Genomic DNA, 15,221 nt, shown 5'->3' on the forward strand with positions numbered 1-15,221 from the left:
GGGGTGTATCCTTCCAATTTTTGCCCATGGAAGACCAAGAACCTTGTAACCTTACAGCTGCCATAAGACAAAATATTATTCCCCAGCCTGTATGAACCCTGACAGAGATTTGCCTTAATATTTGACTGAGTGCCCTGCCTACTAAAACATTACTTTTTTACACAGTAATGTGGAATTCTTTGTCTTTCTCTGGTTTTCACCTGAACCAATCCAAAATAAAACAAAACAATTGTGGGTACTACTATGAAGAGTTCTGTTTCAATGTTCAATTTTTTTTGGAAAATACTTTCCCTTTAGACTTTATTATATTTTATATTTATTCCCTTAAAAAGTCATATTTTCTCTGAGGAAGTAGGAGTCATTAGGATATAAAAATCCGTTTGAAACATCATTACTTCACTAAATACAAAAATAAGTGTGAAACACCATCTCCATTTTCTTCAATGTCTTTTCTTTTATTAAAGCTTATAACATACTTTAAAATCTACAGAAACTTGTTATGGGTAGAAGAAAATCATATATAGCATTTTTAAATGCAGCAGTTATTTTAGCATCCCAGCACATAGACATATTTACTGTAGTTCAGCTCAATATAACTACAGCTGTTAAATTGTTTAAGTAGTAGAAACCTTAGTTAATTTTGAGACAATATAACCATGCATAAATTTGTAATGGTTCTAGAAATGTTAAGTTTTTCTCAAGGAATGAACAGAGATATTTCACATTGTTTCCTCAAGAAAAATCTTATACTCTTACCCCACCCACCAAAAAAAAAGAAATTGAGAAAATATCTCTGCTCTTTTTATCTCCCCAAATAGATGTATTCTCTGTTTAGTATGTGTGTTTGTGTGTGAGAGACAAATGTGATTTCTGTCTCTAACACACAAAGGCATCAGGTAGTACACAGACTCTTAGAAATGTGCTTTCAGCACGCAATAACTTTTCTCATCTTTGTCTCACGAGCAAGCACAGCACCTAGTAATGGATAACAATGGTACAGGTGATAAATACAAAACTGCATAGCACTGGTAGGAGCCAGAGGAGTAAACTTTCCAAAAAAATTACCCCTTTCCAACTCTTACCAGCAGTTTTGCAATACTATTTGAACTGACTCGAAGATGTGGACTAGTCCTTCCAGGATTGTTAAGTACTTTCTGTCCTTGCCAGTTCCCCATCAGAGGCCCTGCCAGGGTCTAGAGCACAGGAGAGAACACACTCCTGTGTGGATCAGCTTCTATAAGATGCCTGGGACAATTTCACTGTACTTACAAAATGTATCGCCCATCTGTACACACCGTATGTTTTCCAGGGAAACAACAAACTTTAGTCAAATGAAATGTGATTAAGTTTTAACAAGGAAACAATTTTATTGGAAGCAAAGAATTTTCCGTGCTTCTCAGACCCCCTTTCCTTCAGTATCTCTTAGCCTATCCCGAAGAAGAAACTTCCTTAGGAGAATCAGATGTCAGATGGTCTGGATGCCTGCCATCAACCCTCATAAATTCAGAGGCATCATCTAACAATGTGTAAACCAGATTTGACAATTCATGATTTAACTACCACTATAAAAGTGGTAGTTAAATAACTAAAATACATATTCTTCCTTTTTTCCAGTTGGCTTTCTGTCCATTTTATTCTTGGCCTACACAGAATTTCCTACAAGGAAATGTAACACAGGGTAGCCAACTATTAGGAATTATTGTTACTATATGGGGAGATTTTTCAGTTTTGTACATAATCCTTTCTGAAGTTATGCAATAACATTGCCCATGGAATTAATTTGAAGTTTCTTGTAGTGGAATAAAAAGAAAAGCTTTAACAATCACACTCATTTTTCCATGTGTTCTTTTCTAATAAAAAATGTGGCATTTTCTTCAGCCACGTTTTAACAGAGGTTATTCTACTTTTGTGATTTAGCCATTCAAGATGGGATTTACAAAGCCAAAAATGAAGACACTGTAGAAGGCTCTAAAAGTGCTTTCAATGTAGTGTAGCTACACAAGCTGCCATGTTTTAGGAAGGAAGACTATGTTTTCAAATTGTTCTATGACAGCAAAAGCAATTAAGTCCACAATGTTTCAGTAGACTGCCACTAATCATAATCTAGTAAAGAACCATTATGCAGCACAACATTAATAATGCCATTTGTTCAGGTAAATTAATGACTGAGTTGACACATTGGCTTGTAGAGTTGTAGGGTCTCAGAGTCTAAAAGCATGCAAAATGTTTATTGGGAAAAAAGCAATATTGGATCAACCTTACCCTTGTAAATATTCCTGTATTGAATTCATTTGCAGTGCCTTCTTACTGGTACAACACTAGTCCTCATCCTGCAGGAATAACAAATTAATTGGCTGACAAGGAACAACTTACTTCTGGACACAGAAATACATTGGGCTGCCAAACAAAACACAGCTTCCATCCTTTTCTTCTTGATGGGCTGCTTAAGAAACTCCATCAAGTACTTTTTTCCTTTTGTGAACACACAGATTTTTATTTTGTCGTTTCAAAACACATGACTTTGTGATGGTATTCCAGAAGAGTATCTAAGTTTGTGATTCAGTGTGTATGTACTATATCACTACATATTATTGTGCTGCAGGTCTCCTTAGGGTATGGAGCTGAATTGTGCTCCAAACTCTATTACTGCAACTCTGTTGACCTCACTGTTGTAATGAAAATTTTCTTAGAATAAAAATTGCATAAATACCTGTTGGTGCTTTTAAAATAGACAGTCTTGAAAAAGGTTCCAATATGAAAGAAAAGCAGGCCAAACAAGCAAGGCAATATTTCTAAATGCAGATTATGCAGGGAAAGTTATGCCTAGGGTGGTCATTCATTTATTGCCTTATAAGCAATTACATACCCATTGTATGTAATTACACTTGTACCTTAATCTACTGCTGGGAACAGATTGATTTCCCAAACTCATAATCTCAGTTACTTCATCTGTATATTACAACAATGAGAATATATCTCTGAAAACTTTTAGTCTTTAAGCTAGGAACTGATTGTATGGATGTGGATGTCGATCACTTTTCACTAGCTGTATAAATTACCTGTACTCTGATGCTCAACACCCAAAGTCTTTGAGTATTTTGCTCTGATATTTTTGTGTATTATTCAGTTCTTCAGTGTTTCATATTTAGTAGCCAATCTTAGCTGATACTTAATGTTATTCAGGTTAGCCTTAGACCTTTCACTGTGAGGTTCTGGGATCTGTGTGCTGCTTGTAGATGTCTAACCATCCTTGGGAGCAGGATCCCAAGTTTGGCTTAGGATATTCAGATGCTCAAGGAGGATTGTTAGACACAAACAGTAGCTATGAGTTTCCTGATGGTGAAGTGTTGGTTACCTGTAACAGGCATTTTTCTTTTCTCCCATTTCTAGGAATTTGTCATGATTGTTGTCTTTGGTTTGGAATTTATTATTCGTATCTGGTCTGCTGGGTGCTGTTGTCGATACCGAGGATGGCAAGGAAGACTGCGCTTTGCGAGGAAACCATTCTGTGTAATAGGTGAGTGTCCCAACTCTAGTTATTTTAAGACAGACAGCTTCTCTCTCCTGTTTTGTTTCTGAATGAATACTATTGGAATCAGACTCTGTTTACAGCAACCAGCTGTAAGTCCAGAATAGCTGTGTGTCAACTCCCATCTGCCCAGAGCTTCTTTAGATAGGAATCATGACATCCCTAAAAAACAGTCTGTCCATGTTTCTTATGTTCTCCAGAAGACATTTTTCTGTGAATCTCATACAGCTGGCCTATATATTGGACAAATGAGGGGTTGAGAGTTGATCTCATTGAAAATCAGATATGTGTGCTTTGAATGGACACACTACATGTCTGCCTGCATAGATACCAGACACATATGTGTACATATCATGTTCTTATTTAACCTCTGTGAACAGCCGCTGCAAGAAGTTTGAAAACCTCCCTAGAGACATCTTCTGACAACACTGCTGCTTCCTGTGTTGCTGTTCTCTGCATGACAGTCCACATATGAACTCTGCAGTGACACTAGCATAGGATACAGTATGTTCTTCATTATTTCTTCTACATCTATTTCAAGACATTATTCCTTCCCTTCTTTGCTCTAGAATTTGTCTGTAGCAATGGTGAATAGACTCACGACCAATCAGAACTCTATTTTGAAAAGGGATCTGGAAAAAAAGTTTCCCAATAAAGGCAGAAATCAAAGATCAAACTCATCTGATAATTTCTTATTTTGCTAAGGGTTTGGAGAAAATACTTTTTATAGATCATATGTGAAATTTCAGGACACTGATATCCCAGCTTCTGTCTTAACTTTCTTCCTCTCTCCAGGCTCTAATTTCATTTATATCTCAATACAACTTATGGATCACCTAGGGCAGGAAATCAGTTCTTCTGTACATCTCTACAGCAGCTGGTACATGCAGTCATATGCCTACAGCCGTGAAGCACATGGGTTTCAGTGTAAGCGGTAGATGAATGCCATCCTTGTCTAATCAAGAGTTACACATTGTTCCTTGGCATGACAGACCAGTATACTTGTTAGGGCTAATGTATAGAGCAAGTTCTTTTCCTTCCACCTCATTCACTGGTAAGTCCACACTTTCTCCCACTAAGCCACTCCTGAAATGGAGGAAGTTGCATGAGCAGCTAGGAAAACACCCCAGATTGTCTCCCCCTCAGAAAGAAAAACCCCATCTATGCTATTTTATGAAACTGTGGGAGAGGGGCAAGTATTAGGATTGGCATTTGTTTTCTATGAGCAGCAGGGGAGATGGGTAGGTACCTTGCCAGGTCACACACTTCCCCCAGTTTCCACGCCTAGCAGAAACTGAAAATTACAAAACATGGCTACCCTCCTTAACCAGACTTACCATTATTCCAAGATTTTATGGTGCACTTGAAATTTTGCATTAGTCAGGTTTTGTCAGGACACAATCATAAGAAAGCACCACTGTTAATTTAGTAAAATTAGCTTACTACAGCAATTTAAAACTTACTGAAAACACCTTTAAAGATTTTGAAGTTACTAGAACCATTTGACTTCTCAGACTACTTGTTTTGCTAGTCTTCCAAATGCCATTGTATAAAAACACCAGGAGTCCGTTTGATTCAGCTTTTGTGTCTCCTCCCTTTCCTGTCTCCACTCAACTGTTAAGTTTCATACCAGTGATCAACTTCACTCTGAGGTGTTAATCCTCAGCAAAACTGGAGTTCTTCCTTGTACAAAATTCTGCATCTTTAAAAGACGTAGATGTGGTGCTTAGGGACATAGCTCAGGAGTGGAATTGCCAGTGCTGGATTAACAGTTTGACTCAATGATCTTAAAGGTCCTTTCCAACCTAAATAATTCTATGATTCACAGGGGAACTGTATAGATTTCCATGCTTTCTTTAAAACTACTCATATCTACCCTCCTACTGTCGGTGAAATAGTTCAGGCAGGTCTTCGGTGCAGATGACCCTGGGGGGGTGGGTTTACTTCATCATGGTAATTATTATGGTATTTCCTCCTTTCTCTGAAATTCACCTGCTCTTCTTGTTTCATCTATTTTTATGTAAGCAGTCTCTGGCCTTGAAAGCATCTTTTCTGTCCCACTTGGAACTCTATCACTTGCTAGCAGAACTAATTTGTAGACAACAGTCTATGAACAGTCTGCTTGTGGATGTCTTCCTATGCAGGTGCACTGGATGGAAACGAAACTGTTTTGCAGCTTCTGGAAACTAAATCAATGCCTTGAAGTTCTTGCCATTGACTGTTCTGCATGTTTCTCCTATTGATTAAATTCAGTCTGCTTCTGGATTTTAGCATCCCAGAAGGGAGTTTCTGATGTTCTGATGTTCAGCATCTTTCCAGATTTGATCTTTTAAGAAAAAACCAAGTCATCTTGCAGCTCTTGCTACATAAAGTAATTATTTGCCTGACACCTTGGCTTTGCAGTCATGACAAAGTGTGAGGCAGCAGCAAAGGTCAGAAGGCTGTGTTAGCCAGACACAATCAATAGATTATTTACTCATCGCTCATTAGACCACATCCAAGATACTGCACCCTATTTTCCCCCTCCAACATCATACCTGAAACACCTTAAAAGACTGGACTGAGTTCAGTGAAGCCATGAGGATGATCAGTGCTGGAGCAGTTGCCCTGTGAGGAGAGGCTGAGGGATCTGTGTGTTTATCAAGAGAGCTCGATGAAGTAAGGAGATGGCTTGATGGAGAAAAGATGGCTTCAGGGGGAACTCAATTAAATTAGTGCTAAGGTCTCTAAGAGTACATGGCCAGTTTGGGCCTACTGCTTTTAATTATTTTCTTAGTCATTCATTCAATTATTCTTTCCATTTATTGTTACTGTGGAACAATAATATTTTAGAAGACTTAGTCTGTTTACTATTAATTAAATTTGCTATATATCTCTGGCAGACCTTTACCCTGATTATTTTTTTTGTGATTGAACACAAATCACATAGGGCAATGGCCTAAGGGCTAGAAATAACAAATTTGAGGATTGTCTCAAGGGTCACATTTAGACAGCCTTAATTTTTTCCATTAATAACCTAATAACTAAAGAAGTTTTATTCAGGGCCAAAGCTCTGTGCTTATGTTAGCGTGCCTACAAAGTCACTACTGTGACAAATCAGTTCATCAAGCATCGCTGTGTGCTACAGGTTAGTAATTACATCGACCAAATTATTTGACAGTTTTGTACCCTTATTTATCTCTGCAAAAATGGGAAAGCAGTGTAGTATTAAACCTTGCTTTGTATTTTGTCCCACGTTACCTGACATCCCTCATTTTCTCTGATTGTGTATGGGTTTGTGTACATAATATAAAGGGCATAGCAACACATCCTTACAGGCATGTAAGGTACTTAAATATGTGTATACCTCTACAAATCTTAAATGTCACAGGTATATCATTCTGAAGCTTGCCTGCTAGCACTGCAGAACAGTGCTGCAGTGTTGTATTACTCAAGAAGAGCAGCAATTCAATGCATATTCTAACTGCTCTCTGGAGTCCCTGGAGATCAGGGATGCTGACAAACAAGGAAGAACTTGATGCCTGTGCCTTAGCTCACTGAAGATCCCCAAAATAAAACAGGACAAGTCTAACCAGGAAGATATATAGCATCCACTCCCTGTCAACCCATTTGGGGACACTGAAATAAACGAAGAGTCCATTGTCCTTCCTCTGGCACTAGGCTCCCACATGGTGGTATGTGACCTAACAAAATTAAACTTCTGGCCACTCTCCTGTGTGTATCAGAGGATTTACCATCACAGTGAGATCTCAGTTTATAAAGACAGCTTCAGCTTGGGACACTGTAAAAATATTTAGGAATAATAAATAAAAAGCTCTGCTTCAGAGGAGTAAGATCCTGCTGGCCTCACCTGCATGTCTGAAGTCCACTGAGCTTTCAGAGGAACTTCTTTGTCTCCACTGACTCTGTAAGAGACTTAGGGACTCCTGTGTGAAAAAGCCCAACAAGAGCAAATGAATTTTAAACAGAGAATCATAGAATATTGTGAGTTGGTCCACAGGGATCATCAAAGTCCAACCCCTGGCCCTGCACAGGATCATCGCTGAGTCACACCATGTGCCTGAGAGCACTGTCCAAATGCTTCTTGAACTCTGTCAGGCTGGTGCTGTGATCACTTCCCTCAGGAGCCTGTTCCGTGCCCAACCATCCTCTGGGTGAAGAATCTCTAATATCCAACCTAAACCTCTCCTGACACAACTTGAGGCCATTCCCTTGGTCCTGTCACTGTCACCAGAGAGAAGAGCTCAGTGCCTGCCCCTCCTCTTCCCCTCATGAGGAAGCTGTAACTGCAGTGAGGTCTCCCGTCAGCCTCCTCCAGGCTGAACAGACCTGGTGCCCTCAGCTGCTCCTCATGCAGCTTCCCCTCAAGGCCCTTCACCATCTTTGTGCCCTCCTTTGGACACTCTCTAATGGTTTAATGTCTTTCTCACACTGTGGCACCCAAAACTGCCCCCAGCACTGGAGGTGAGGCTGCCCCAGAGCGGAACAGAGCAGGACAATCCCCTCCCTTGCCCGGCTGGCCTTGCTGGGCCTGACGCCCCCAGGACAGGGTTGGCCCTCCTGGCTGCCAGGGCACATTGCTGAATCTAGTGTCTAAGCTTTATTCAATTTAAAATTGGGGGTGGAAACTCCTATTTCAGAATTTTTTCACTTTAAATTTGAGCCTACTTCTAGTAATATTACATTTCTCCAGGGCAACTACACTTCCTGGTGGTCCAGCTGAGTGAAAGATTTCATATATTTCAGTTAGTCCATTAGCAGTTTCACCACAGCTGCTTCTATTTTACCTCTAGTCAAGCTACAGCATGATGGAAATGTCAAAAGTTCAAATTCTGTTGAGGCTGCAGAATGAGCAAATTCCCAACAGGAAGCTTAAGTCCATTATCTGTAATCAGGCCCTTGAACTTCATGGCTGGCAAATCTTGTTTCAGAGCATTAAGTGATAGCAGCGACTGTTGCTTATTGCTGGATCTATTTTTCATTAATTAGAGTGGTAATGAACCATCATGTGGCACTTTTGTCAAACCTTTATGGAGCTTTTGTCAAATCTTTATAAACAAATCTATATCTAGTGTGTTACAAGATCTTCTGGGCATTTAATTTGAATTATTTCAATATATTTGTGTAATGACAGATTATGTGTCTGTCACCTTGGTATTTAGACACATTATATAGTTTAAATACAGATGATAAATCTGCTGCTCATGATAAACAATATAAACAGCCCCTTTCCAGTGTAATTTGAACTCTAAATAACCCAGAGATGGTCTGTAATTAAGTATAGCCTTGACCAAGAAGACATATCTCACATCACATCTCATCATAAATCCCAGAAAAAAACAAGTTACAGCAAATTTCAAGTTTGGGGACCTTCTGCCAGCCAAACTTGAACTCATCTCAGACACACCCTGTCTACTTCACTCCAGAAAATACTCTGATAATAGTAGTAGTAGTAGTAGTAGTAGTAGTAGTAGTAGTAGTAGTAATAGTAGTAGTAGTAGTAGTATTAAGGTTTCAAATCAAGATTTCCTCAGATAATTTCAGCAGCCATAATTCTGTTCCAGGAACAGAGGTGCTCTTTAGGCTAGATTGGTCCCAAATTATGTAGGTTTTTAAAATGAATATTTAGTGGTATAACTTCATGTTTGACAGTTCTGGCAGTGCAGCTTTTAGATATGTGTAGAAAAAATAATATCTGTTTAATATCATCTTTGGACCTTATCCTTTCACACTTACTTTTGCTAATTACTACCCTTGCTGCTGAGTAAGGTAACATTTGCTGATTAAAACATTTGTGATCTCCTCTTTCTAGAAGCTGTATGTCTGCTATTCAAAGGAAATCTAGTTTGGTACAATGCAGTTTCTTTCTAGTATGAGCTAGAGAATTCAGCAGCCTGTGTTTGTTCATGCTGTGTTGTTTTGATCTTACACTAGTGTCACTATGGTGTTTGTGATGTAGAGTAGATGAGCCCCTACCATGAATTGGGCAACCCAGGATGTGAAGAACAAAGAGGAAGATTTGTGATAGAAAGGCTGTTAGGAGACAGGGACATTTTATTAAAACGAGTTTATTTGTAATAATAGAGTTCCTGCATTAGAACGCTATAAAAGATGTTTTCTTAAGCTTGAAGTAATTATCTATTTTGAACAAGACTAATACAACTCAGTACCTGCACTGAAATGTTTAGCAATTGCTAATTCAGTTCCCTTTTGATAGGAAAGTGTCCTAATGTCGAATATCACAGTCAAATTATTTAGAAATAATGAGGTTCCTGTCCATTCTCACCCAGATTGTGTAAATTATTCAAGCAGTCTTTTGAATTATTATTTATCTCTCATATTTGAGTCTCAGAAAATACATTGCAGTATAATCATAAGGATAATGATAAGGATAATGATAAAGATAATGATAAGCATTATGATAATAATACTAATAATTATAATAATAATATGATATTAAATGCTATCTATATATAGTGTGTAATATAAAAGTGTATCATAGCAATTCCAATGCTGTTTATGAGCTGTGACTTGGAAATATATGGTAAGGAGGGAAGCAACTGACAGACCAAGCAGCAGTCAACCTTTTCTGGTTATATTCTTTGCATGTTCAGTTCTTCTCACATTTTTTAGGGACTAGCTTTAAACTTGTTGCTACTAGAGATACCCAGAATATGAAGTTGCTTAGACAAATACCTTTCTTTTCATGACCTGCCTTTATTTGATTTGATATTCATATCCTGCCCTTACTATGCTGAATTCCTATCATATCCATGGACAAGATAGTTTCTCAGCTATCATAAGTATGTGTAAGTTGGCCAATTCAAAATTAAGTAGTTATTAGTATAAACAGTGGTGTGGAAGTTAGAGGTAGGCAGGATTGTGCCAAATCCACTTATCTGCTTACTTGAGTATATGGAGTCTCAAAAGTAGTAAAACGGTTTATTTTTCAAATTTTATCAGTCTTAGCACCTAAAAAAATTAATTTCTTAATGATGTGAATAACATGTCAGACCATAACTGATACATAATGAAATTCTCAGCTTTCTTGGCTGCTTCCAGATGTTGTGCTGCAGATCAGCTGCTTTGGTGTGGGACATTCCTTGTAACTCCCATTTCAGATCATTCTCAGCTCTTGCCTGTAGCTTCTCTCTGAGAAGAATTGCTTCTTTGTACAAGTTCTGCTTTTGAAACAGGAAGTTATGTTTTCCAGGCAGAAACCTTGATACTTAATATTTTCACATTGGTCCAAAACAATCCTATTAGACTAGGTGTTCGCTATTTGGGCTTTTGCAACTTCCCATTGCTTAAATTCATAATATGAATGGCCTTGGCACTCATGTAGCCTTTCACAGGACTGTGATACCCCTGGCCTGCAGTACTGCTTTACTTTCAAAGCCACTTTCAATGTGTCTTCTATTTTATTAATAGGCCCATAATTACTATGGGGTGCTTTGTCAACATGTTACCATAAATTTGAATGCTAATACCTTGGTGTGAGACATTAGACAAATGTCAGTCTGACTGTTTAAACCATGATTAACTCTCTCACACGTGTTAGTCAATCAAATCCTGCTTTCTCTCATGGTGCCCCAGCCTCACCCCTGTCAGCCCAAATGAAAGCACTTGAAGAGGTCTAAGTGGGTAATTGCATTGGTATTTACTGCAAGAATCTTTCCAGAGTTATCCTCTCTAAAGGGAGAGGAGAGGAGAGGAGAGGAGAGGAGAGGAGAGGAGAGGAGAGGAGAGGAGAGGAGAGGAGAGGAGAGGAGAGGAGAGGAGAGGAGAGGAGAGGAGAGGAGAGGAGAGGAGAGGAGAGGAGAGGAGAGGAGAGGAGAGGAGAGGAGAGGAGAGGAGAGGAGAGGAGAGGAGAGGAGAGGAGAGGAGAGGAGAGGAGAGGAGAGGAGAGGAGAGGAGAGGAGAGGAGAGGAGAGGAGAGGAGAGGAGAGGAGAGGAGAGGAGAGGAGAGGAGAGGAGAGGAGAGGAGAGGAGATTTCAGTTGGAAGAGAGCTACAGTGTTCATTCAGTCCAATTACCTGACCAGTTCAAGGCTGACCAAAAGTCCAAGCATGTTATTGAGGACATTGTCCAAAAGCCTCTTAAACACTGACATTCAAGGGGTATTGACTGTAGGAAGCCTCTTTCCATGTTTGACAATCCACTCTGTAAATAAATAGCTCCTAATGTCCAGTTTCTGACACCTCTAGATATTGTATTGTGGGAATTCATGATTACCTGTATTAAGTCCACTTTCACCAATTCTTTTGCACAGGTAACAGTTCCTTTTTCATTCACCCTGCAGCATATGAGCAGGCAACATGCTGCTATTTCATATTTCCATTTCTTTGCTTCATTTAGTTTATAATTTTCTCTCTTGTAACTGCTGAATGTTATGATTTTATTGCTTTCTTTGCTGAAGACTAGTTTATTTATTTTCAGATCACCTCTGTGTGAGTGAAGTCTCCAGGAAAAGAGAATTTGGTGCAGTTGGCTAAGAGGAGTAGTTTCATTTTGCTTGACTGTATTTTTGTTTAGAAACACAGACATTTTCAGTTGCTTTTGTAGGTAGCATCTGTTTCTTCACATGCAGTTCTCTGGTATCTACTCAGCTTTAATTTGTTAACTGTCAATGCTGACAGTTTAAAACATAAGCTTTGCCCACTGTTACACTCAATATAATCAAATTGATTGCCAGATGTCTTCATCCAGCCTTGCCACTAGCTTATTAGTGATCACAAAGCTTGAAGAAATGCAGCTTCCACAGATGTTTCCCTTCTCTCAGATCCCTTCAGAGAACTGCATGTTGCCACTGGCACTGCTGAAGTGACTGATGGGCATAGTAGTCCTGTGGGAGATGCAGGAAATCTCTATTTTTATGATCATGCCTCAAATGGTTACACTCCAACTGCTACATTAGGAAAAGACTTGTGTATAAGAGAGAAAATACAGGTTTTGATTCCTCCTTTTTACACCTGCTATGTTAAATACAGCAGTTAGGAAGGTTTGGCAATGTAACAATATTGTTACACTGTGTAACAGAGTTACAGAATTTATATCTCAAGTTTGATACGTCTAAGTAGAAATATTTGCATATTTCTAGATGGCAATTTGGGAATGTTCTACACATTTTAATTTCCTCCCATCCCTATCACTTAAGCACCAGGTGCCCATAATCTGTTGTTTCCCATTAAAGAAAAATTACGTTTTTTATCTTTAAGCCTGTGCTGACAGCTCTCAAAATTGAGCTTTGTCCTTTGGTGATAGTTGATATTGCTGTCAATAACAGATCCAAGGAAGGTGACCATCAGATCCATTTTACATCAACCTATGAAAGCTCCTAAATGGTGTAAAGGAAGCCACTCATTTTCACCCTTGTGTTGTGCAGTACTGGTGCCCCAATGCATGTACGTGTCCTGGGCAGCAACCACAACAAAGGCAGAGCTCCTTCAGTCCTGGGGATCCCCTTTGCCAGCCCAGTCTATTCATGTCACCCCCTGAGTGGAGACTCATTTCAGATGAAAATGTCACAAGGCAGAGTGGAGAGGTTGTCACAGAGAATGACATAACCTACTGTGTGATTGTGATTGCCCCTCTTGGGTTTGGGAGAATGATACCAGATTATGGGGTTTTTCCTTTCTGAAAAACACTTAACAGTGCTTCTATTTCTTTCTTCATATCTCCCGCACTGGGAAGTCTCTAGTGTGGATGTGTAAGATGCCCAACACTAGTGTTCTCCAAATTATATAAACCTTCTTGCTGGCACAGTACTCCCTCTTAGGCTACTCACACAAAAATTGCAGGTGGGATAGCAGCTGAGGGCAAAGAGTAGCTGGAGATGTCTGGTTCTGTATGTAATCTGAATAAACTCTGTGTTTACAGAAACAAAGTCCCAAGAGGCACTCACCGATTGTACAGACATCCAAAATAGCTTTATAGATTAGAAATGCAAGTTCTGCTTTTGTGCAGCAGGGAGAGGTTTTTGCCTCTGAAGGGGGCTCAGAAAACTGAATGTAGGAACTCTTTCAGACAACACTGAGGGACCCATGTTGCTGTCTTCAACATCTGCATTAGATAACTCAGCTAAATACTGGATAGCTTCTGTTTCCCCACCACCCTGTGAATCTGAGAGCAGATTTTTAATACTGTCCCTTCCCTCTCCACCTACAGCCAGGCTTTTCCTCTCCTCAGAGATATGTTTTTCTCTCCCTGCTCATTTCAGCATCTTTACTTGTCAGTTTCCACCCATCCACTATCAGCTACACACCATGATTTTTCTGTTCCCTCATTTTTTTTGGCCTATCCACTCCCGTGCCACTGTATCACCTCCACTTTTTCCACAATCTGGGAATGTGGTAGATGAACATTTCCAGACCCCCTGCCCACCTGCCCCTGCCTAATGAAAAGGCCATGGGAGTGCACGTTCCTGCCTATAGATTCCTCCCCTTGTGGCTGCAAGGATCCAACACAGACATTGCCATGCTTCCCTGCAGGGCTGGATCACACAGGAATCCTGGTTGGTGTCTTTCCACTTGCTGACTAGTGCCAGAGACCCCTAATGATGGTGTTAATACCAGTAGCCCAAAATAGCCAATCACACATGGAGTAATCAGTGGCTGACTCACACAAGATTTTGGATCCCCTGAAAAATCTAATTCCAGCAACTCAGGGGAAAACATCCAAACTTGTCTTTAATTTTCCCAGCTTATTCCTTTATACCTCAGAGCAATGAACTTTACAAGTCAATTGCACCTTGTATTTTTTTTAATGAAATTTAAATTGTCTTTTGATCTCACTTTTATAAGAAAGGGTAAATAGGAGGCATCCAACAGACCTTCTTATCTTCCACTAGTTTGCATACCTCTATCTGCTGTCTCATATTTGACTTCTGACTAACCACTCCTAAATTATTCAGCCCTTTCTCCATACACAAGTCTTGCCATGCTGTAGCTATTTTGTTTTTTTCTTGACGATTACTTTGTGGTTTTCTTGCAGCCTGATGTAATGAGCGTCTTTACTCCTCAGGGGTGTGTGTGTGTCTGGCTATCCATCCCATTGCCTTTCCCTCCAGAAATCTTCAGATGTTTTTCTCTCCACTGCAATAGCATTTTTTACCAAGGTCTACTGTCATCCAGCTACATACAGACATAGTAAAGTGACTAGCAAACCTTGTTTTCCAGCACTTTCAAGGCACAAAACTGTTTCAGGACAGAATAAGTGAAGATTTATGGGAAGAATCTGCATGTGTTACTCACAGTTTGTTTCTTTAGCTGAACAAAAATTGGGTTGGCAAACAGTAGGTCAAAGACACAGTTATAAATGTTTCTGTCTTAAAGCCAAAAAACATTTGTACTGAATAAATAGTGCTTTATTCCTTCTGGCAGGTACATATTAATTACATTAAAGATCAATTATTGGAAAAGATCAATAAGGTATAAATCCATGAAAGGCTTGCAATTGAACTTAATCTTAGCTTGCAGGGGGCCCTTAGATATTTAAGATTTATTGAGCCAGTTGTTAATAACATGAAGATGTTTGCTGAGGACTTATTCAGTCCATAGAAAGATTTTGTATTCAACAAGGCCATGAACAACAATTGCAATCAGTACAAAGACAGGTGAAATGTTTTCATTAGCGTTGTTATTCTTATCCAAACTAAACAAAATATGGCAACCATAGCTACAGTTTAAAATTC

At 39.3% G+C, this 15,221-nt stretch overlaps 1 protein-coding gene across 3 annotated transcripts in view; it reads left to right on the top strand.

Annotated features, from left to right (window-relative positions):
- The window catches only part of KCNQ5 (potassium voltage-gated channel subfamily Q member 5), a 282,253-nt gene that overhangs the window by 207,803 nt on the left and 59,229 nt on the right, over positions 1–15,221 (top strand). For all 3 annotated transcript variants that reach the window (XM_086876265.1, XM_086876266.1, XM_086876267.1), the window contains exon 3: positions 3,391–3,517. In XM_086876265.1, coding sequence (XP_086732391.1) covers positions 3,391–3,517 — 127 coding nt within the window. The remainder of the gene's footprint in view (positions 1–3,390; positions 3,518–15,221) is intronic.

The sequence above is a fragment of the Cyanistes caeruleus genome, chromosome 2, assembly GCF_971803275.1.
Source record: "Cyanistes caeruleus chromosome 2, bCyaCae1.hap1.1, whole genome shotgun sequence".
NCBI classification, from domain to species: domain Eukaryota; kingdom Metazoa; phylum Chordata; class Aves; order Passeriformes; family Paridae; genus Cyanistes; species Cyanistes caeruleus.